The 24,126-nt window shown below is 52.7% G+C and overlaps 2 protein-coding genes and 1 long non-coding RNA gene across 3 annotated transcripts in view; 1 reads left to right on the forward strand and 2 right to left on the reverse strand.

The window, feature by feature from the left end:
* LOC310826287 overlaps positions 1–24,126 on the reverse strand; it is a 430,259-nt gene that overhangs the window by 170,078 nt on the left and 236,055 nt on the right. The window lies entirely within an intron of this gene.
* Positions 1–24,126, reverse strand: part of GCC1 (GRIP and coiled-coil domain containing 1) — a 451,035-nt gene that overhangs the window by 124,549 nt on the left and 302,360 nt on the right. The gene's annotated exons all lie outside the window — the stretch shown is intronic.
* The window catches only part of SND1 (staphylococcal nuclease and tudor domain containing 1), a 228,676-nt gene that overhangs the window by 73,561 nt on the left and 130,989 nt on the right, over positions 1–24,126 (forward strand). The window contains exon 11 of the mRNA XM_083700134.1: positions 15,884–15,973. Within this exon, the coding sequence (XP_083556260.1) occupies positions 15,884–15,973 (90 nt within the window). The remainder of the gene's footprint in view (positions 1–15,883; positions 15,974–24,126) is intronic.

Raw genomic sequence — 24,126 nt, forward strand, 5'->3', positions numbered from 1 at the left:
GCACCACACTTCTGCGATCTCAACTACATTGCTTGACTGTTGCTTGCAACTGTTCATTTGTCTTGGGATGCAAGAAGGAGAGACACAGGAAATGGAAAGGGAAACAGACTAAGGCAGAGGTTTTTAAACTGTGGCCTGTGAGATCCGTTTGCGTGTGCAGTCAGATATCTCTGCACAGTGGAACCTCGGAAGCCGAACGCCTGCGAACTTGAATGTTTCGGCTCCCGAACGATTCAGAAGTACCGTATTTTTTGTTCTATAGGACGCACCTGACCATAGGATGCACCTTGTTTTAGAGGGGGAGAACAAGGGGGCGAAATTATCTCCCTCTCTTTGCAGCGCCCCTTCAGCAGAGCAGCAGAAGAAACGGAGCCCCTTCACTGAAGGGGTGCTGCGCAGAGAGGGAAAGCTGCGCAGCGCCTCTCCAGTGAAGCAAATCGGTGCGCACCGATCCCTCTTGCTCTCCTGGCTTCAGTGAAAGCAATGCGAAGCCCCTTGGAGCGCAGCGGGAGTACTTATAGCGTCGTATAGAACAAAAAATACGGTAATTGCCCCTGGATGATTTTCGGAAGCCAAACATCCGGCGCAGCTTCCAGAATTGGCTGCAGGATGCTTTCAGCCAGTCGGAAGCCGCACGTTTTGGAATTCGAACGGACTTCTGGAACGGATTCTGTTTGACTTCCAAGGTGTGTCTGTACTCGGCCGTCACTTTCCTTGATGGGGAGATGGAGGACTAAGGGGCCAGGATTCATGCGCATGAGTCAGTTGTGTCGATGGAGGTGCCAGTCGCCAACCTGGTGCCCAGAACTCTCCACAGAGTCAGGGTTGGACCCGCACCAGTAGCAAGATGCGCCTGGGGAGTTTTGAACACTAAAGGAACTGACTTCTCCACGCAGGGCGGAGTCAGCCTGGGGGAGGCAGAGATGACTTTAAAAGTGGAGCCATGGAGGGAGAGGGCTGCCCACGGCTGCTCGCCAGAATGACAGCCACATTTCTGGGTGCCAGTTTCTGGAAGCCACAGGAGAGTTGCTCTTGTGCTCCGATCCTGCTTCCTAGTTGCTCTTGTGCTTCCTGGCTCCCCACAATGGGCATGTGTTTGGCCGCTGCAAGAACAGAAGGCTGGGCTAGATGGGCCCCTGGCCTGGTCTTAGGGCCACAGGCTCTTCCTAGGTGTTAATGTTCAACATTCACCTCGTTGGAGAAGGAGAAGCAGGATCAAGGTACGGAGATCTGCTCCAGAGATCCAGACCGTGGGGAGCCCCAAGAAATTAATAAATACAATTTGGTCTATAATTTGATCTTTTTTTTTTATTTTTTTATTTTTAAACGAATCATTGTGATTGGATTTAATTGGATGTTTTTTATTGGAAAATCAATAAAAATGATCTGAAAGAAAGAAAGAGCTAGACAGTATTGCAACAAGTTGTGGCGGAGGTCTAATGGAAGTTAAGTTAAGTATGCACAAACAGATGATATTTATGAATTCTGACTCCCTTTCTTTATGTAATTGCTGCACGCTGTATGTCATGATTTGCCGTGTGGCAAATTGTAATGGTTGAAATCGTTATGGCCTTTGGTTAATACAATAAACTTTTGATTGATTGTAGAGAGAAAAAACATTCACCACGTTGGCATCGCTGGCAGAGCCCATTTGCCAAGATGCCAGGAGCCCCCCACGGCTGCCTCCTGGGGCCTGGCTCCTTCCTGCAGGGGAGTTGAGGCCCACGACCCCCACCCCAAAAAGAAGAGGCTTGGAGGTTCCTCTCTGTGGGGCTGCCTTGCCTTCTGCGTCTCCCGTTTCGGGTGGGAAGGAGAAGCCCCCCCCCCCCCCCGAGTACAGCCAGATCCTCTCTGTCACTCTGCGAAAGTTTCCTCCATTTCCCACGTTTTTTATTCTGCCACAGTGACTCCTGTAATTCTACCTCTTAATCTCAAGCAGCCTAGCCTCCTATGTCACTTTGAGTTGATTTGTTATGTTAATTACTTAACAGCTAATGGGCTTTGTAATTAGCTCATGTGTGAAGGGGGGGGGGAAATTGCCCACCTGCGTGCCAGCCTTGACAGCCTGAGATGCCACCTCTGTGAGGTGCCTGGGGATTTCATCCAAGGTGGGTGGCAGTGGGGGGGGGGGGACAACAAAGGCAGAAATAGAACAGGCCAGCCCCCTGGGGGTGGGGTGCGGGGGGGGTGTGAGCTTTGGCAGGCCACGTTCTCCTGCTCCCCACAGCCTTGTTTTTTGACCAGTGGCCCATTTTACCGATAGGAACCTGCGTTGACCCACCAGTATGGGAGTCATTCAGTTCTAGCCCCCCAGGGTCTGGCTCTGTGGCTGTTCCTTCTTGAGAAATCCTGGGGGTGGGGAGGGTTGGCCTCTCTCTGTGTGGGGCAGGAAAAGTGTTCCCAGGTGCCAGACTGGGGACTTCTCTCCTCGCCCACAGTCCTCAATCCCAGCTTGTGCCCCCTTCCTTGCTGCTGTCTGTGGGTCTGAGCAGCCCGGGGTGTGTGTGTGTGTAAAACAGGAGGGCAGAGCAGCAGCGAGACTTTCTCTGAGCCCCACTGGGTCCCAGCATGTGGGTCCAGCAATCCTGGCCAGGAGGAGTGCCAAGCTGCTCAGATGACAGTGATGAGACAAAAGGTTTGCTGGAAGAGCATCTGTCAGCAAATGGAGCCAGAGAGAGCAAGAGAGAGAGAGAGAGAGAGAGGAGAGAAAGAGAAAGAGAGAGAGAGAGCAAGAGAGAGAGAGAGAGAGAGAGAGAGAGAGAGAGAGAGCTTCAGAGGGAACAGACTCAGTCCACCTCCCCCCTGGAAAGGCCTCAGAGGGCGGCCAGACTGGTAGCCAGCCCCTCTCCAGGACACGCCTCGCGCAGGACTCAGAGAACCAGAGAACGGTAGGGTTGGAAGGGACCCCTGAGGGTCATCTAGCCCAACCCCCTGCAATGCAGGAATCTCTGCTAAAGCATCCCTGACAGTTGGCCCTCCATCCTCTGCTCAAAAACCTCCAAGGAAGGAGAGTCGACCACCTCCCGCGGGAGGACTGTTCCACTGCCCCACAGCTCTTCCTGTGAGAAGGTGTTTCCGGATGTTTAGCCAGAATCTCCTTTCTTGGAACTTGAAGCCATTGTTCTGAACTTGCACCCATGTTCTGCACCAGGCCAGAGACAGGTTTGTTCTTCAAACTGGGATGCTTTGGCAGTGGCAGATGTTTTCTACACGTAGAACATGTGCCCCCTCACTGACTTCTTCTTCCTTGCTGGCCAGTGAACTTGAGATGCCTTAATTTTCCGAGATTTGATGGAAGCTCACCTTCCTGCAAAGTCTCACCTGCAGCTTGGCTGCTAGGACTGGGGGGGGGGGGCAGCCAAACTGGGGATTTCTTCCAGCTGAGAAGGATCTTTTCCTGTTGGAGAATCACAGCGCAGGCATCCTGGCCCCATCAGCCAGCTTTCCTCAGTCGCTGGAATTTTCTTTTGCTCCCCCCCCCCCCCCAAATCATGTGGCTTGCAACACAAAAATAGCAATGCTTTCTTATTATGAGGAGAGGATCCCAATATCAGATGATCAACCTTGTTGGCATTAAATGCTGGTTTCCAAAAGGAGAGAAGATGGGGGGGGGGGTTCCTACTTTGTTGCAAGGGGGATGCTTGGCTCCCTTGCTGCCAACTGCAGGAACCCCAGAACCGGATTTTATTTGGGGAGGCCCAAATGTCAACTGCAAAGGCTCAGAAATGGCACACAAACCGCCTCAAAGCTTTGGGGCACATTTGCAAGGCCTTCAGGCGAGACCCGCTTCCCCTCCTTGGCGTAGCCTCTTCCACCCCTCCCTTAATGCCCCGGGCACAGGACCCCTCGGAGGGGACTGGCTGGCGGGGAAGCGATTCCTTCCACTTAAATATCAAACACAAAATCTCTCCCGGCTGTCTAGGTGGGTAGAAGTCACCTTCTCCATGGATGGAGCTTTTCATCCTTTTATCGGTTTGATTAAAGATAAAGAAGAGAAGTGCTGTTCTTCTATTATTATCTGCAGCACTCAGAAAAAGAGGGATAAAAAGGGAACAAGGGGCTTTGGGGGTCTTTTCTTCCTGCTTTGTGCTGTGGGGGTCTCCAACCTCTCTGGCCCACTCCAGCCTCTCCCCCCACCCAAGCCAGGCAGATCTCTGGAGTCCTCTGCTCTCCCCAGCTGGGAGTTCCTTTGCAAGGCAGGGTCCCACCTTTTTACTCCCAGGAAACGGGCAGCGCCTTCCTTGCCCCTGGCAGCATGGATATTCTCAGGTAGACAAAGAGATGAAGTGGCCAAGAACCCCTTTTCATATGGGAGAAGGAAGCCCCCTTAGAAGATGCCTCTTTTTCTCTGGGCTGCTCTGCAGCGTCTGTGCTCCTCAGCCTCCCCAAACCCAGGACACCGTCTCCCTTCTCGTTTGCGTCCATAGAATCACAAGATTGTAGAGTTGTAAGGGACCCCCTAGGGTCATCCAGCCCAACCCCCTGCAATGCAGGGATCTCAGCTGAAGCATCCATGACAGACGGCCGTCCAAAATCCGCTTGAAAACCTCCAAGGAAGGGCAGTTGACCACCTTCCAAGGGAGACCATTCCACTGCCCAACAGCTCTTACTGCCAGAAAGTTCTTCCTGACATTTAGTCAGGAACCTACGACTTGAAGCCCTGGGTTCGAGTCCTGCCCTCCAGAGCAGGAGAAAACAAGCTTGTCCCCTCTTCCGTGTGACTGCGCTTGAGATATTTGAAGAGGGCTCTCGTATCTCCTCTCCGTCTCCTATCTTCCAGGCTAAACATACCCAGCTCCTTGAACCACTCGTCAGAAGGCTGGGTGGGCAAGTGGGGTATTTGCGATCTCCCCCTTCTTGCCCCGCTGGGGCCTCCTGCCTTTGCCCAGTGGAGTTGAGGCTGGGGCAAACCAGACTCTGCCCTGGAGCCTGTTTTCAATCCTTTTTTGGGGGAGGGGGCTGTCCTTGAATGTGGGGAGGCATCAGGCACATGTCCCAGGAGACCCGTCAGCAGCTGCAAAATGCCTCTGTGGCCGCCGGGCAGCTGTGCATCTTGCAGTCTAATCTGGGTTCAATCTGCTTCTTGCCCCTGACCCCCTCCCTCCGGGGGGGGGGGGCGTATGAAGCATAGCCAGTGTTGAAAGTAATAAGTCGGTTTGTGGGTTCACAGTTGCGGCACAATATTATCTCCGTATGGAAAAATAATTGACTGGAGCTGATTGTATAATTAGGCTCTGTCTTTTTTTGTAATATGATGTATGGATTAACTGAATTATTGTTCTCCTTGATTACATGTATAATTGGAATGGGTGCATAATTATGTGCCTGGATGTGTGTGTATAAATTTAAAGGGGGGGGGGGAGGCATTCAGGAAAAGTGCAACACAAGGCAGCGCTACTTAGGAGATAATGCGGATTATGAATGGGCTGTGAGAATAGCAGTCTAATTGTGTTGACAAAGCAATCGGCTGCATTTCAGGGAGGAAGTTCGCCTGCCTTGCTGTTCCAGAGTTGCCCCCCCCTCCCAGCTTCCTCCAGCCCACCTCGTTTTCAAAGGAGCACCCTGAATTTCCCAGCCACAGCCGTCTTTTCCCAACCAGAGCTGTGGGCTGGGAGCTTGTCTGCAGACGAGTGAGAACACACAAAGGGATGTGAGCCGCATGGGCTTAAGAAGGGATGAGAAGAGCCTGTCGCCCGTCCCTGAGAGTGACTTTGAAGATCCTCTTATATTCAGGCACTCAAACCAGATTTCCCCACCTTTTCATGCGGTGTCATCACTTAGGGAGGTGAACTGGCACGCTGTGCAGATCAGGGCTGCCTGCGGCCTAAGGGGGCTTTGGGGGGGTCTGCCTCCCCCCTCCGCTGCTTGGCAGGTCTTTGTACTAAGGCTGCTTCTGACACCTTCTGGCAAGTTATTCAAAACTACCCAGTAAGGCGCCCCCATGCCCACTTGTGCTCTTCAGCACAGTGCTTGAAATCCCCAAGTGGATTTTGCAACTGGCACGGGTCCAGTTGCTCCCACACGGAGATCTCTGGGTACCAGGTTGGCGCCTGACATCTCCCCCTGGCGAGCTCCTCTGGTTTCCTTGAGCCGGGAAGCGGAAGAGCTTATTTGTTGCATCTGCCTCCCAGCTTTTTCTCCAAGGAGTCCATGGTTCACTCGCTCCTTGCTTAATCCACACAACGACCCTGTGAGGAAGGTTCAGAGGCTGCGACTGGCTCCAAGGCCACCCTGTGAGCGTCACAACTGAGGGGGATTTGAACCCTGATCTCCCAGGTCCTAGTCCAACACTCTCACCACCCCACCCCACTGGCTCACAGGTTCTGAAAGGTTTTCCTGGAAGCTTGAATTTGTTTGATGTTTTCATGTGTTGTAAACTGTGACGAGCTTTTTCTTTAAAATATAAAGCAGTCTAGAAATGAAATGTATGCGGTTGGCGCTGTGGGTTAAACCACAGAGCCTAGGACTTGCCGATCAGAAGGTTGGCGGTTCGAATCCCAGGACAGGGTGACCTCCTGTTGCTCGGTCCCTGCTCCTGCCAACCTAGCAGTTCAAAAGCACAAAGTGCAAGTAGATAAATAGGTACTGCTCTGGCGGGAAGGTAAATGGCGTTTCTGTGCACTGCTCTGGTTCGCCAGAAGCGGCTTAGTCCTGCTGGCCACATGACCCGGAAGCTGTATGCCGGCTCCCTCGGCCAATAAAGCGAGATGAGCACCTCAACCCCAGAATCAGCCACGACTGGACCTAATGGTCAGGGGTCGCTTTACTTTTACCTTTAGAAATGAAATGGATGATGATGATGATAATTCCCACTGCAAAAAAGGTGCCTAGACATTCCGTTGAGACGACAGCCGAAACCTACGTTCAAGGTGCCATTTGGCAATTCACTTATATACCTGAGTTTCTAGCACTGCTTAAGAACCTCAGAAGAGCTTGCTGCAAACAGGATCTGAGCCCAAGAGCAACTCTCCTGTCCTGCGGTTCCCAGCAACTGGTATTCAGGAGCCTGGCTGCCTCCCTCTGTGGCTGGCATCTTCCTGGGCAGAGGGCTTCTCCAGCCAGCTCAGCTTCCAGGAGCCTTGCTCAGAGCTGGGGCTCCTGCCCTGCTTGCTTTGGGCCCATCACGGCAGCCCCCTTCAGGGAATGTTTTAGTGTGTGATGTCGTATTGTGCTTTTACTGTATTTTGTTGGGAGCCACCCAGAGTGGCTGGGGCAACCCAGTCAGATTGGCGGTATATTAATAACAATATTAATAAATGAGGTGTGTGTGTGTGCACTCGCCAACTTCACCATCGAGTTGGTCTCCTTGGCCAGTGCAGGGCACCAGCTGCCGCAGCCATTTCTTTGTTGATTCCTCGCTGAGGGATAGCTACTTGGGGGAGAGTTGGCGCTGTTGGAATGGCTTTGGAGGGGGAGGGAGAAGAAGAGGGAGTGCTGCCCTTCCCCTCCCCTTCTGGGTAAAAGTTGCCGTAGCAACTTTTGGTGCTGAAAGCAGCTTATAGGCAGCGTGACATAATAGCCCAGCGTTGGATCGCGGCTGAGTTTAGTTAGCTTCCTTGCTGTTATATTGATTTTTAATGTTTATTTGCAAAACCTCCAAACACGTGTCCAGGTTCTTGAACAGCTTCCCAGAAAGCCGCCTTGCAGTGTGCTGTCCCCCAATATGAAATACCATTTTTACCGGCCGGCCGCGCAGCATTTAATGGCGGCTGACAGGGACATGTTTAAGGGCAATCTGTATCGGGCACTTAAACGTTTCTATTATGTCTCTCCTGGCGCAGATCATTGAATTTTGCCGTGTTCTCGGGGCTACAAAAGGCTGGCTTTTGAGAAGCCTCCGGAAAGGCTCTGGCGTTCCTGGACCTGACTCTTTATTGCCCTTTGCCTGCCTTTCAGGCAGCGACCCGTTAATTGGCCTTTGCAAGCTCACTCGGCGGGACTCTTAGGAGATAAATACGAGAGCCAAAACCGAGGAGGATTAGGAGGAGGGACCCTGGAAGTGCCAGGCAAGGCGGCCCTTTTCCACCCCTTGTGCATTCCCGTCTCCCTTGTATTGCCACCTTCCCTCAAAGGGGAGTCGCTCCAGCCCCAGTTAGTGTGGCCGTCCTCTGACTTCCAGGGGTCCAAGTCACAGTTTGCGGAGCCCCAGTCTCCCCCCAGCTCCCTCCAAGCAAGCCGGACCCCTTTCCAGGAAGAGGCTTCTCTCCCCAAGGCAGAGCGAGCTCTTCAAGGGCGGCTGGTGCTGAAGCAACAGCCTGGGCTCAGCGCGGAGCTGTCCGTGGTGCTGCTGACTCCTGCAGACCTGGCCCAGACGGAGCCTGGGGATGCTGAGCAGACCAGGCAGCCGCACAGCCCCATTTCAATACTCAAAGGGCCTTCCCAACGAAGGTGGAGCAGGCTTGTCTCCTGCCGCTCCAGAGGGGAGAACCCCAACCAATGGATTAAGAGGACCAGAAAGGAGATTCCGACCGAACCTTAGGAGAAATGTACTGGCAGGAAGAACTGTCTGCCTGTGGGGCGGAAGGTGGTGGACTCTCCTTCCCTGGAGGTTTTTCAGCAGAGGCTGAACGGCCACCTGTCAGGGATGCTTTAGTTGAGATTCCTTCAATTCAGGGGGTGGACTAGAGAACCCCTGGAGGTCCTGTCCAGCTCTACAATTCTGTGATTCTATAGGGATGTCTCCGCTAAGGCTAGTTACAGGGTAGGGAGCTGTGTTGGTCTGCCGTAGTCGAAACAAAATAAAAAAAATCCTTCCAGTAGCACCTTAGAGACCAGCTAAGGTTGTTCTTGGTATGAGCTTCCAGATACGTGTGCATGCACACTTCTTCAGGTATCTGAAGAAGTGTGCATGCACACAAAAGCTCATACCAATAACAAACTTAGCTGGTCTCGAAGGTGCTATTGGAAGGAATTTTTTTATTTTGTTTCGATAGGGCTGGGCAATATATCAGTATTGTGTTATCACTTTCATAATTCTTTAGCTAGCAATATATTATGAATCATGATGTGTGTTAGGGGCTGGGCGATACATCCTCCGAAACTGGTTTGAAGTCCATATCGTGATAACAGTTTCATAATTTTTGAACCTGGCAACATACTGCAAATTGTGTTTGTGTGTGTGCTATGCAAAAATCACAGTGTGGGGGAAACCGTGAAGCCAGCCGGTGCTCGATAGCTCCATCCTTATTTCAGACATTGAGATATATCAATATATTGTGATGTTTAGCTGGGTGATATAATGCGATGTTGGAAACCTGCTGGGGTGGCCTGGCCAGGTTCGCTGGCGCTCTGCTTCTTGCCCAGAGTCTGCCTGGGGGGTGGAGGTTGCTGCTGCTGCTGCTGCTTCTGAGTCAGGCGCTGGCTTTGGGGGAAAGGAGCCCTTTCCTCTCCTCAGGGCAAAAGCCAGATCTGTGCTGCCGCCTTCAGGGAAGGGGGAATTTAGTTGGTTCTTAAGTATGTCCTGCAACATCTCCTGTATTGGGGGGATGAGATATGTGCTGTTTGCTGAGATTTAAGCCTTGGGCTCTCTGACTCGCGAGCCCAGGAGACGCTTCCAGGGGCGAAGCCGGGTTGCCTTGCGACGACATAACTCAGATCCACGGTGTATTTATGGCTGGCATTCTTCAGCGCAAGCTCTGATGTCCGGCTGTAAATTATTCTGGCACCAGCTAAATAATAGAAGCGCTTCCATCCTCCAGGCCCCTTTCCCCTGCCAGCCTGTCCTGCCGGCAGAGGAGGAGGGGAGAGGCCCCCCTTTCCAAATGCACCCCCCACTCCTTGAGCAGCCCTTTCTGAGGTGCAAGACTTTCTCCCTGACCCGACTGGGGATCCACATCACTTGAATGCGCAAGGGGAGGTTTCTTAGATCGTTGCTAGAAAGCTTGGCTCTGGCTTGGCAGCGTCTTCTGCCCAGCTGACCTGGATCCAGTTTCAGAAGGCACCGGCGGGCACCCAGAGAGGGGATGCTGCACGGCCGCTGGCCTCCTTGGCTGCTGCTGCCATTGCTCCCCCCCAATACTTTGGGAAGCCAGAGCCTCTCCAAATGAAGGCCCTCCCTGCCTTTCTGCCTGCCTACTTGCAGAGGTCTGGAAGAGGCCAGGAGGGATGAAAGGAGCCTTCTCTGCAGTAATGCTAATTATTTTTCTCCTCCTCGGGTTCGTTTGTTCGTTGGAGCTGCACATTAAGTGTCTGCCTTGAAGCAAATGGGGCACGGGCTCCGTATCTGCAGAGCCAAGCCTCTCCACAACAAAGGCCTCTGCAGCCCCCTCCCCTCCCCGTGGGGCGTCCAGGAGGCAGCCTCAAGGTCTCACCCGGCAGGCAGCTTTCCACAGCAGCCTCTGCGCCCCCTCCCCAGGGGGCCTCTGTGGGGCTCCTGCTTTTCTCCCTTCCACCCCACATGCCACTAGGGGAGGTCGGGAGGCATGCTGCAGTCTAGGCTGCTCATTTAGGCTAGAGATGGCAGGACCTCCTAGGCTGCTGGCCAGCAAGGAACACAGCAGCAGGGAAAGCCTTGCTTTGACTTTCATGCTCTGAATGCGGGGGGTGCATGGCTGCCCCCCTTGGGGTGGGAGGCTTCAGGAACCCTGGGGTAGAGCATCCTTGGCCCTCAGGAGGGAGAGGCACAGGCAGGCAGGCATGTCATGGGAGGGGAGGTTTGAGAATCCTGGAAGAGAACCGTGGAGTTGGAAGGGATCTTGTCCAGGGGTCGGCAAGGCTTACCTTGCCTGGGCCGGTTCACTCCAGCGGAGACCCCTCCATGGGCCGGATTGCAAGCACACCCACGATTTCTGGTGTCTGCGCAGATCTGATTTCCAGCGCCACAGAAGCAAGTCCCCATGCTTCACCGCTCCGGTTTAGCGCAGCGTGTGGGGGACTTGCCAAGTGGGTGGCTCAGTTTAGGGGTGGCTCATGGGCCGGATAAACGACCCCCATGGGCCGCTTGTGACCCATGGGCCTTAGGTTGCCTACCCCTGATCTAGTCCAACATCACTTGCCCCTCAATGCAGCCTGGGTCTCGAGGACAGATCCTGTGCAGCCTCCTTGCCTGCTCCTCCCTCCGGTCGAGTTTCACACAAGCAGACACACGCATATGTCCTTTGGTTTGGCTGGTCTGGGATGGGGTTGTGGGGTCTTCTTGGCCAGCTCAGGACTTCTGGCCTGTCTTCTGTGGGGTGGGGGAGAAGAAGGCAAAGAGAGATGCAGCCCCCCCCTGCACCGGCCTCCTTCTCTAGCCAACCCCCCCTCCGTCCCTTGATGGCACCTTCAGAGGAGTGAAGACGGTGCCCAGTGCTGCCCCCTCCCTTCTGGGAGTCTGGGGGCCCTTGGGGAGAGTCCTTTGGGTGCTGCATCAGCTGCTGTGCTTAGGGGGAGCAGAAGGAGGCTGCTGTTGGGGGGGGGGTGGTTTGCTTCCAAGGCAAAGCCTCCTTTAATTGTGACATTTCATTTATTGCCTCCACCCCCTCCTCCATCCCGAGGGAGGCCCAAAGTGGCAAATGGCCAACAACTCAATTAACACAAATATCGGAATCATCTCCGTGGCGAAACGCGTCTCGCGTCGGCGCTGCCTCCAGGTCGGGACAATAATGATAAGACAAGTCCATGGAGCCCTCCTGGCCTCCACGTCCCCACTGATTTGCTGCCCCACAATCAGCCGGTGGCGTCTGGAGCCCTTCCTCTCTCCCAGGGGGGCCTTGGCTGAGGACTCTTTGTCCTGCAGAGGGAAAGGGGGACTGTGCTCAAAACTGGGGGCGCTTGTTAGCTTGGGGGGCTTTGGCCCCTCCAGTCTGGTGTCTCCTGCCCCAAACGTTGGCCGTCTGAGTGAGACCCAGAGAGGGGGAGGCTGGGGGGGGGGACCTTTGGGTTGGAGCTCCCCAACCAGCTGCTTGGAGCAGGCTCAGGCAAACTCGGCCCTCCAGATGTTTTGGGACTGCCACTCCCAGCATCCCTGACCACTGGTCCTGTTAGCTAGGGATGATGGGAGTTGTAGTCCCAAAACATCTGGAGGGCCGAGTTTGCCTAGGCCTGGCCTGGAGCATTCAGAGAATTGCAGAGTCTGAAAGGAACGTGAGGATCATCCTAGTCTAGGGGTCAGCAACCTTTTTCAGCAGGGGGCCGATCCACTGTCCCTCAGACCTTGCAGGGGGCCGGACTATTTTTTTGGGGGGGGGGGGGAATGAACGAATTCCTATGCCCCACAAATAACCCAGAGATGCACTTTAAATAAAAGGACACATTCTACTCATGTAAAAACACGCTGATTCCTGGGCTGTCTGGGGGCCGGATTTAGAAGGCAACTGGGCCGGATCCAGCCCCCGGGGCTTAGTTTGCCTACCCATGTCCTAGCCCAGCCGCCTGAAATGCAAGAATATGCTGCTGTCCCGTAAGGGGAATGGACCTGCAGCATTCGTGTTAGCGGAACCACACTCTAGCCAGCTGAGCTGTCCAGGCAGCCCTTCTCTCTGATCTGCTGCTGACCCGCTTTCTGGGAGGCTGAGAATAGGAGCTGCCTGGTGCATGCCCCTGGGCGAGCGGGCACCGTGGGGTGGGGGTTGCGTAGGTGCCAGGCTGAGTGGTGTTTGCATAGCTAATGGACTTGCTAAGCTTGGATTTAAGTGAGGGTTAATTTGCAGCACCTTGAGCTCTGCGCTCCTCCTACCTGGGAAGCCGCTCTGTCGCACACACAGATATGTAATAATTTATTGGCCTGTTTGCCTGCAGCCTCTTCCCCCGCGGAGGATGCAGGGAGGAGGGTCCTGCGCTGGCAACTCTGCAGACCTTTGCAATACTTGGAGGAGGGCAGAGGCATTTATAATAAATAAAGGTTAGGCAATGCCGTGAGGCTGCGGAGGAGAGCTGAGCAAACTCCCAAGTATCCACAGGGGGAGGGGGTGGCGTTTCCCAAATGCTGGGCGCAGATTGTGGCCTGGTTCTTTCCCTCATGCTCCAAACCCCCCCCCCCCCAGCCTTTCTTTAGCAAGGCAGCCTCTGAGGGCATGTTTGGCAAAGGTCTTTGTCGCCCGAGGAGGTTTTTCCGTGGATTCTTTTGCAGGGACGGAGATCTCAGTTGGTAGAGCGTGAGATTCTTCATCTCAGGGTTGTGTGTTTGAGCCTTGCGTTGGGCAAAAGATTCCTGCATTGCAGGGGGTTGGCCTAGATGACCCCCATGGTCCCGATTCTATGACGGATAGCGCCACCAGCCCAGAAGGAGGTTTTCTCCCAGGTGTGTGCCCTCCCTGGGGCTGCTTGTGGGCACCTGTTCCAATCAGCTGCCAGCTCTCGGTGCCAGCTTTGTGTGGGGCATTTGTGGGTGGAGATGTCGATCTGCAGGCTGGATGTGTGGCCCCTCCAGATCTCACCCCTGGCCCCCAGAAGGGAGGGCTTTCTTCCCCCTCCCTGGCTGAGTGTTTGAGCGAAAGGTTGCCGGCCCAGAGCTTGAGGGAGTTTCCTGGCTCAGCTGAATGTTGCTGTTGGATTTGAGTAGCTTCTGCTCCAAAGGCTTTATTTGCTTTCTTATTTACTCATTCCGTTTATATCTGGCCCTGCCTCCCCAAGGAGCCCAGGGCAGCAAACAAGCGCCGAGGAAGCGGCTTAGAAACAATTCCAAAACAGACACAGCCTGGGAAAGGTCTCCCCTTAAATGCCTCCTTGGGAGGGGAAGGTCTTCAGCGGCCGCCAAAAGGAGCAGAGTCTGCACCTGCCTCATATTCAAGGGGGGGAATCCTAAAAGGGCAGAGGAGCCGCCACACGCCAGCCCAGGAGCTGAGTTGGGTGGCACAGGCCTCCCAGTAAGAGAGTCTCTGCAGGACGTCCTCCCTTGCAGAGCTCTGTGTTCGATTGGGCAGAGAGAAGGGGCGATTGAGCATCTTTCGGGTCTCCTGGTCCCAAGCTGCCTGGGCCTTTTGCACGCCAAAAACGAGCAGTTTCAACTTTTCCTGCTCTCCAGCGGGCAGCCAGTGCAGTTTTTCCAGCAGCAAGTTAAAATGTTGGCGAGATCCTGCCCTAGTGAGCAGTTGGGTGATTTGCACCAGGGCAGCCCTGCCTAGAGCACATGGCGGTGTTCAAGCCCAGAGGTTGCCTGCGCATGGATAACCGGGGGGGGGGGGGAGGAGGCTGGTCCAGAAACATATAATCCCTGTCCGGATGATGCCTTGCCCCCAATCCCCCCATAGCCTCTCCCAGGGGCTTCATAGAGATGCCAAGCGGCATTTGGGGCAAGATGGTGCCCTGCTGCTTTGGCGCCATGCCCAGGCCTGTACCCAGATTGAAACAGGCTTCCTCCAGTCGGCTCCGTCCAGCCTGGCTCTGCGCCAGATGCTGCCATGGCCAGCGGCTGCCCCCAACTCCGGCCTTTGAGCCCTGGCTGTGCCCTGGGGCTTCCCCTCGGCAGCTGTCAGAGACGTTCAGCCGTGATGGGCTGGCTGGCGGTGCCAATGGGCTCCGGGTGGGAGAAGCGACCTGCTTTTCCAGGGATGACTCGCTCGGCCTCTGTGCTGGCATGTGCCAGGAGAAGTTGGGGGGGGGGGGTCACAGCAAAGCAGCTTGCCTTGGAGGCAGGGGCCGGGGAGGGGGGCAGGCAGTGGCGAAACAGGTGGAGACCTCCGTGTTAAAGCCCCTGCACTGGGTGCCCATCAGCTCCCCAGCCAGGTTTAGGGGCCTTGCCTTAATTTACAAAGCCCTGACAGCTTGCCCCCCCCCCCCTCAGATCACCTGCAGGAACGGCGCTGGTCGTTTTCCAAGTTGGTGAGGCTCCCTTGACAAGGACAAGGATCTGAGCCTTTAATGTCATTGGCCTAGTCCTGTGGAACTCCCTGCCACTAGAAATCCAGTAGGTGCCAACTTTTAAATGCCAGGTGAAAACTCCTATTCTGCCAGAACCCTACGCAGGCAGTGGGGAGCTCATCTTTCCGCAATGGCTAACTGATGTCTGTTTTTAACTTTTCAGTAGTTGTTTAATATACAGTTGTATACTGCTTTGATTTTTCTTTTTAATGATTTCACGGTCCTCAATTATTTTTTTAAAATAAATAAATGAAGTGACCAGGGGACTGGGCTGGTTCTCTTCTTGAAGTGACCTGAAGACAATAAATTCAAGAAAGAATGGGGAAAGTTTATAATTTATTTAGGAGACCACTGTAAGCATATGAAAACATTATCAGGCTTTTAATCTCACCAAATGCTATGGACAATATTGAAATACAGATTATGAAGTAATATGCATTTGGAAAAGTTGACAATAGAGCCCATGGAGGGGATGGGGGCGGGGGATATGTATTTGGTATTGTAACTAATTTACATCTGTGAAATCAAATAAAAAAGGATTTCAAAAAAAAGGGAGACATGTCCCTTTTGAGCCATGAAGAGCTGCTGCTCCCATCGCCGCCCCTCCTGGGCACTCTGCCACTGCCCTGACTTCTGTGTCCCCCCCCAATAAATTTTTATTATTTTCTTTACATATTATTTCTTACCATACATTCTTCAACACATAAACTTTTTGGCTCTGGCGAGCTCGTGGCTTCCCTTCCTCCCTTCAGTTGCTATCCTTTATCAAGTCCATTGCATATTTTATCATTTCCCACCCTATCTATTTTGCATTGTAGGAGCTACTTCAGTCCTGCTACTGTTTTTAAGTTTTTACAACTGGCCTTCAAATATTCAGCAAATTTACTCCAATTGTCCTTGAATCTCTGGTCGTCCTGATCCTGAATCCTTCCGGTCAATTTGGCATAGTCTGTCATTTTCAACTGGCCCTCTGCAATAGTAGGAACATCTTGTGATTTCCAATTTGGGGCCTGCAAAGTCCTTGCCACAGCTGTGGCATACGTGAATAACTTTTATCTTCATCTCCTTAATCACTGCCCTGACTGCTGTTGCTTTCCCTCCGCAGGACAAGAACCGGAAGCTGCGCCCCCTCTACGACATCCCCTACATGTTTGAGGCCCGGGAGTTTCTGCGCAAGAAGCTGATTGGGAAGAAGGTAAGCCCGGAAGGGGGCCGAGGCAGGTGGGCTGGCGGGGGCCGGGGCAGAGCCCGCAAAGAACGGCTGGGCGCCAGGGCCCCTCTTTTCATTTTGTGAACCGCCCTGAGATCTTTATATTTTTTTAATATATAATTTTTATTAATTTCAACATACCAATTATTATACATTCCACAGAACTTCACATTTTATACAATCTTTTTGGACTTCCATCGGCACCTCTGATGATCCACCATTTCTATCATTTCTTCTGCATTTCTTAAATTCCTATTTCCTTTATCTTAACTCACAATCCACCCCTTTAACCATTTTTGCAATAATTCAAATAACGTGCCTCACAAAATCTGGTCATCACAATTACTTTTTGACTAGTCCGTAAATTTACACCAGTCTTCTGTGAATCTCTGGTTCCGCAGGTTTCGAATTCTTCCAATTAGTTTATCCAATTCTGCATAGTCCATCAATTTCATCCTCCATTCTTCTTTTGTCGGTAATTCTTCTTGCTTCCATTTTTGTGCCAATAATATTCTTGCATATAAAAACAACTTACAATCCTTTCTGTTTATATCATCTCCTACGATGCCAAGTAAAAATGCTTCTGGTTTCTTAATAAATGTATAAATGTATAAATGCCCTGAGATCTTTAAATGAAGGGCAGTAGATAAATCTTATAAATAAAATGATGGTGATGATGATGGAGGAAGGCTTTGAAGGTGGCGATTTGGCCTGACTTGAGGCCGGAGGTTCAGGCTGAGCTGCTCTTGTTTTCAGCCCCCCATGGGGGGCAACTGGAGGGTGTCTCCCTGCAGCAATCTTTGCATCAAGAGGCAGTTTGGGGGGGGGCAAGGGGCACCTTTGCACGCGAGTGGGGAGGGAGGGAAGGTTTTTTGTGGCTCCTGGGGTCTTCCTCGGACCCACTCCTGTCTCCCCTCATCAACAACCTGTGAGAAGACTGTTAGGGATAAAGATCCGGGTGCCAGGGGCTCCCTGGCGCAGTTGAGTGTGCCACCTGCAAACCGGCCTCTTCCTCCTGGCTTTGCCTGGTCTGCCCTTGACAGGCGGCTCCGTCCCTAATCTTCTTTGGCAGCCCCGGCTGGGCCCGCATCCCTTTTAGTCTGAGGCAGGGGCAAAGCGGGCCTTTCCTGGCTTGCTCAGCGGGGCCTGAATGAGCCTGGCCCCAGCAGAAGGCTGGCGGCAGCAGTGAGGAAGTTGTACTGTGGGGAGGGTCCCGGCCCACTCTCCTTGGCTCAGCCCTCACCCTGGTGGGTGCCAGGGGGCTCCAATCTGGAGGAGGGGCAGCTGGAAGGTGGCTTGGAGAATTGCGCCTCCTCACACAGAACTAGCAGCATGAATCACACGCAGGGGATGAATGGGGATCGTTGTTTTGGGTCACAGAATCAGGGTTGCCTGGGCAGCAGGCTCTGTGGGGTTTGGCGTGGGGTGTTCCCAGCCCCCTTTGTGGGAGGGGACCTCTGGCCGCCCCTTGACAGCTGGGCTCCACCTCCCTGGTGTCATCCCAGGCGTGACGACAGACCCTCTGGCGGCGAATTTGGGGCGGGGGGGGGGGGGTTGGGTCGTGCCCAGCTCCTGGTGTGTTTCCTCTGCCTCGTCCCCTCCTGCTCTTGTGGGTGGGCACCCTGGGCACCCACGGAGGACTTCTTGACCCATATCCAGATCTGCTATGACACCGGGGCACGGAGGGGGCGACGGTAGCCTGAGCGACCACCGAGAGGTCCATTTTCTCTCCACTATGGTGTTCCTTTTCCCCTTCCTCCTCACATTCCAGGGGGCTGTGGCGGCCTGCCAGCCCTCCCCAAATAAAGCCTCTTGCGGCTCCTTCGTTGCATTTTCTGCCGGTGACTTTGCACGTGCACGATACGATAAGATAGTCGTTTTTGTCATTGTCCCATACAGAACAACGAAATTGAAAAACCTACATAAGACATTCAAAAACCAACAAGCCTGCTATCCCAGCTATCCCAGCCTGGTTAGCCCCCTAAAAACTCTGATACCCCATTTTTAAATACAATATACTTGCATAGAAACTACCTTACATTGTGTTTAAAACCGAAATTGCATTTGGATTGAAACTGTTTCTCAGGCCCTAGTCCTGGTCTTTATAACCCTGGACCTTCTTCCCAAAGGCAGAAGCTGAAAGAGATCATTTCCGGGGTGCGCACTATCCTGCGCTATCTCTGCAGCTTTCTTATGGCACCTGGAAGCATAGATTTGATGGTGCTCAGGGCTGCTTGAGAGTGCTTCCTTCCATGCGCAGGGCTCTGAGCATGGCTTCTTCCGGAGGGGGTGGGCAAGGGCCCCCTCCTCTCTCCGCTTCCCCGTGACCTTGGTGGCTCTGGCTCTTGGGCTGGCATCCGCTTGGCGCTGGCTGCGAGGGGGGCTGCTTTGGGAGCCCCCGTTCTGCTCTCCTCCGCTGTCGCAGGGCTGCCTTTATGCGCAGTTCCTTTGTCAGCACCTCGTTTTTCACTTCGGATTAATTTGATGGAGCTAAGCGATGAAAAAGTCCTCTGCGCTAATGATCAAAACAGTCCCCCGAGGTTGGCGCTGCCGCCTGATTGGAAGCGACAGGCCCAGCCTAGGCTGCCCGTCTTTGCCTCTGCCCCGCCGGCCGCCTGCTGGGATTGATCGGCTGGGGCTGCCGGCGTCCCCCCCCCCCCTTCCCTGCTCCCCAAAAGGACGCGAATTCGGCTCCCACGGGGGACGGTTGAGCGGATCCAGGGGCCTCTGAAGGCCGTTTGTCTCCCAAGGGCCAGGCACCCCCCCCGCTCCTCCGCTCTGCCTGCAAGGTAGGCTTTATGAGCGCAGCCCTGGCATCCTGAGGCCGGGCAGCTGAGCGGCCAGCTCTCACCCTGCTGGCAAGGGCAGGCGGCACGGGATCAGTGCTTTCGGCCAGAGAGCACTTTTGGGGGGTGCTGAGGCCTCCCTGGACTGGCTGCTGGAACCAGTGTGTGCTTGTGTGCAGGGGGGGGGGTGGCTCCTTCTTGGTCCTTGCAGCCTCCAGACTTTAGCAGCTCCTCCCCCCCTCCAAATCCCCGTCTCTGTATGTGCAGGTGTGTGTCTGGGCTTGCTGGCGCACCTGCACACCTGTGCTCACCTTGCCTGCAAACACACACTATGTGCCTCCATTTAGATGGAAACTCGGGAGGGGGGTTCCTTTGTGGCAAATCTCACCTTTCTGCCGGTACCCCAGAGACCCACCAAAACTGCCATCCTTCCTTGGGGGCCCTTCTGGGCCCATCTAGACCAGCCTCCTCTTTCCCACACTGGCCTCAGAAGCCCGCAAGCAAGAAGGCAAGGGCTGCTCTCCCGTGACTGGAGATCGGGGGGAGGTGGGGTATTTTGCCCCTGAACCTGGAAGATCCACCTGGTCCTTGTGACTAAAACTCTCATCCCCCTTCAAAGCCAAACAGGTTGGTGGCCCTCACTGTCTCCTGTGGGAGTGAGTTTATTAAGCACATGTTCACCTGTGGAATAAGAAATTTATTTGTTTATTTATATGCCGCCCATCTAACTGGGTGGCTCCAGCCACTCTGGGGGGCTCCCACAAAACATTAAAAACTCCATAAAACATCAACTGTTGAGCTGTTGAAAACTTCCCTTCAGATCTCTTCTAAATATGCTTGCTTTTATCCATCCTGAATCTTATCCTTTTGCCCCTTAGCCTCCTTTTCTCTGACCTGAAATGAACCAAATTCCTCCCCCTTTCTTCCTAGGAGAGCCCCTCTGCCCCTCAATCTCCTTTCCTATCCCCACAATATCCTTTTCAAGGGGCAGCACCCCAAACGCAGCTGTGCCATCGGTTTGCAGAGGGGAATTCCCCAATCCTGTTCATGTTCATCCCCATTCCTCAGAATTCTGACCATGGCACAAACTCCTTCACTGATGGTTCCCAAATAAGTGTCCCCCCCCCCTTTCAGATGAGGAGCCTCCTCTGCCAGCACCAGCCAGGCTCCCGAGGCAGATCTGAGGAAGGTTGCCATGACCCCATTTTGCCGAGCCTGTGCCCAAATGCTTCTCCTGTGAGCAGGGGAGCCCCTTAGGAAATGCGCTTGGCTGGCATGTGGCAGACGCATCGCCCGCCCGCCCCTCCCCAGGACGGAGCTGGGGGAAGGGGCTCTGCCGTGTGGGGCAGAAGCCGGGCGGCTGGGGCAGGGGACCACAAATCTGCCTCCCTCAACTCTCTGAAGAGCATTTGCGTGTCTCCGCGTGGCTTAAATAAGGTGTCAAGCAGTCGGATAAACCTGCAAGCAGCACAATAAATAAGGGCATGCAGCTTGCCTGGAGCAACACTGATTGCTCATGCAGAGTCTGACGGTCGATAGGTGCGTCTCTCAAGCCTGAGTCCGTGGGAGAGAAAGCAGAGCGAAGTCTCCTCCTTGACATGCGCAGAGTGGCCTGCGTGAGATGCGCTCTCCAGATTATTTTATTTCTTTTCTTTTTAAAATCATTTTTATTAAGATTTCCCAACAAATTTTAACATATTCAAAAATTCAAATTGCATTTTACAATTTCAGTTAACCCCCCCCCCCGCGACTTCCCTTTCCTATTTATTACATATTTGTCTGTTCTGGGTATAATTTTATAAACCTTATATACTAAAATTAAACTTGTGTTCTTAATCTGTTCTTAACATTTTCACCTCATATTGGTGTTTATATTTGTCCATTGTAAGTGTATTACTCAAATCCTGCAAGTGAGTTCATTTCAATGCATTGTTTCTGTATTATTTCATTTCTTAATACAGTGGTACCTCTGGTTGCAAATGGGATCCATTCCGGAGCCCCGTTCGCAACCTGAGCAGAATGCAACCCATGTCTGCGCATGCGCGGGTCGCGATTTGCCGCTTCTGCGCATGCGCGTGATGTCATTTTCAGCACCTGCGCATGCACAAGCGGCCAAACCCGGAAGTAACTCTTTCCGGTACTTCCGGGTCGCTGTGGGACGCTACCTGAAAATGCTCAACCTGAAGCAAACGCAACACGAGGTATGACTGTATATTAAAATATCTCTAAGCATCCCCCAGCCAGATTCTTCTTGTGCTCCTCACCAGCTTAGCAGGCACTCTTTGCAAAGCGCAGCCTCTGCCTTGACTTTCCAAGGCCTCTTCAGCCTCTGCCTTGGCTTTGCTCTTTTTCCCACCCCCTTAGGTCCCCCCTCCCACTGCGAACCCTTTCCTCTCCCCTCCCCATCTGCAAAGTTTTTGGTTAAACCTCTTAGCCCCCCCGGGCTGACTGTATGCTCGCCAGGGCGGAGACCTATTTGTGGGTTTTGTTTCTCTGTGCATTTGGATGGCTTTGTAGAAATGACATGGGGGGGGGAGTGTGGAAGGAAGAGGAGCACAGGAATTTGTGTTTGTGTGTGTCTGCTGACTGAGGGGTGGGTTTGCCTCGCCGGGGTCTCTCTCAGCTCGGAGAACATTTCAGTGGGAAATGGCAGCTGGGATCTTTTGCATGGGGGGGGGGGCTCTGCCATGGAACTACACGTCCCGCACCCGGAGGGGTTCCCTTTGTTAGCATGCCATGGGAGAAGCCGGCACTGGTGGTTGTCGCTGCTAGTGAAGGAAGAATCAGGACAGATGTAAAAAGTCTCCCCGCCCCCCAAAAAACCCCAGAGTCCTTTGTGTTGGGGATAATTCAGACTGAAATTCCCAGGTGTCAAAAAGGTTATTTATGTCTGACCACTAGTGCGGCTTGTGTTTCGTTAGACCAAAAATAGAAAACGAGTGAGGTCCCAACCAAAGGAGAATGGCAACTTAAGTTGACAGAACATTCACAACTCATAGACTTAACATATAGAATAAGAGAACTGGAAGAACATACCTTTAGAGAAGATTGGAAAACGTTTATTGAATACCTGGGAAATAATTGTGCACAGCTGAAAACGCTGGCAGCATTAAGAGAAATTCAACAGTGTAAATAAGCTTTGATGGATGCAATAATGGAAGACTGAATCGTATAGTTTTTTTAAAATATGCAGGGATTTGTGATACGTAAAATGAAGCATGGGAAGAGGAGAAGGGAAGCCGTTGATATTTTAAGAATGTAAAAAGGAGTGTTTTAAACTGCAAAACAGAAAATTGAATAAAAAAAGTCCTCCTTCAAGCAGTGCAGAGTTGAACAGTGGAACTCCCTCCCACTGGAGGCAGGCATTTGGATGGCTTTAAAAACGGATTGGACAAGTTCATGGAGGAGGAAAAGGAGGAGGAAAAGGAGGAGGAGGAGGAAAGGAAGGAGGAGGAGAAGGAGAAGGAGGAGAAGGAAAAAGGGGAGGAGGAGGAGGAGGAAGAGGGGAAGGAAAGGAGAAGGCTATGGCTATTGAGGGCTCCTAGCCAGGATGGTATAATTCCTCTGAGGAATTACAGAGGAATTATACCAGAAAGAAATGGATGTCTCGTATACCCCAGGTAGTGTGGTTGCTGACCTTGAGCCAGACATCCTGGAAAGTGAAGTCAAATGGGCATTAGAAAGCACTGCAAATAACAAGGCCAGTGGAAGTGATGGTATTCCAGCTGAACTATTTAAAATTTTAAAAGATGATGCTGTTAAGGTGCTACACTCAATATGCCAGCAAGTTTGGAAAACTCAGCAGTGGCCAGAAGATTGGAGAAGATCAGTCTACATCCCAATCCCAAAGAAGGGCAGTGCCAAAGAATGCTCCAACTACCGCACAATTGCACTCATTTCACACGCTAGCAAGGTTATGCTTAAAATTCTACAAGGAAGGCTCAAGCAGTATGTGGACCGAGAACTCCCAGAAGTGCAAGCTGGATTTAGAAGAGGCAGAGGAACTAGAGACCAAATTGCAAACATGCGCTGGATTATGGAGAAAGCTAGAGAGTTCCAGAAAGACATCTACTTCTGCTTCATTGACTATGCAAAAGCCTTTGACTGTGTCGACCACGGCAAACTATGGCAAGTTCTTAAAGAAATGGGAGTGCCTGATCACCTCATCTGTCTCCTGAGAAATCTCTATGTGGGACAAGAAGCTACAGTTAGAACTGGATATGGTACAACTGATTGGTTCAAAATTGGGAAAGGAGTACGACAAGGCTGTATTTTGTCTCCCTGCTTATTTAACTTATATGCAGAATTCATCATGCGAAAGGCTGGGCTGGATGAATCCCTAGCCGGAATTAAGATTGCCGGAAGAAATATCAACAACCTCAGATATGCAGATGACACAACCTTGATGGCAGAAAGTGAGGAGGAATTAAAGAACCTTTTAATGAGGGTGAAAGAGGAGAGCGCAAAATATGGTCTGAAGCTCAACATCAAAAAAAATGAAGATGCCACTGGTCCCATCACCTCCTGGCAAATAGAAGGGGAAGAAATGGAGGTAGTGAGAGATTTTACTTTCTTAGGCTCAATGATCACTGCAGATGGTGACAGCAGCCACGAAATTAAAAGACGCCTGCTTCTTGGGAGAAGGGCAATGACAGGCCTAGACAGCATCTTGAGAAGTAGAGACATCACCTTGCCAACAAAGGTTCGTATAGTTAAAGCTATGGTTTTCCCAGTAGTGATGTATGGAAGTGAGAGCTGGGCCATAAAGAAGGCTGATCGCCGAAGAATTGATGCTTTTGAATTCTGGTGCTGGAGGAGACTCTTGAGAGTCCCATGGACTGCAAGAAGATCAAACCTCTCCATACTGAAGGAAATCAACCCTGAGTGCTCACTGGAAGGACAGATTGTGAAGCTGAGGCTCCAGTACTTTGGCCACCTCATGAGAAGAGAAGACTCCCTGGAGAAGACCCTGATGTTGGGAAAGATGGAGGGCACAAGGAGAAGGGGACGGCAGAGGACGAGATGGTTGGATAGTGTTTTCGAGGTTACCAGCATGAGTTTGACCAAAGTGCGGGAGGCAGTGGAGGACAGAGGTGCCTGGCGTTCTCTGGTCCATGGGGTCACGAAGAGTCGGACATGACTAAACGACTAAACAACAACAAAGCCAGGATGGCTCTGCTCTGCCTCCACATTCATGGGCAGAAGGTTTCTCTGGATGTCTGCTGCTGGAAACAGCAGCAGAGGAAATGCCCTTGTTCCCGGCTCCTGCTTTCAGGCCTCCCGGTCGGCCACGCAGGATGGGCTCCGTGGGCCCGATCCAGCAGGTCTTCTGAGCTTCTTGGGCCCTAGTGG

This window comes from Podarcis gaigeae (genome assembly GCF_964106915.1).
Source record: "Podarcis gaigeae genome assembly, chromosome: 10".
In the NCBI taxonomy this organism is placed as follows: domain Eukaryota; kingdom Metazoa; phylum Chordata; class Lepidosauria; order Squamata; family Lacertidae; genus Podarcis; species Podarcis gaigeae.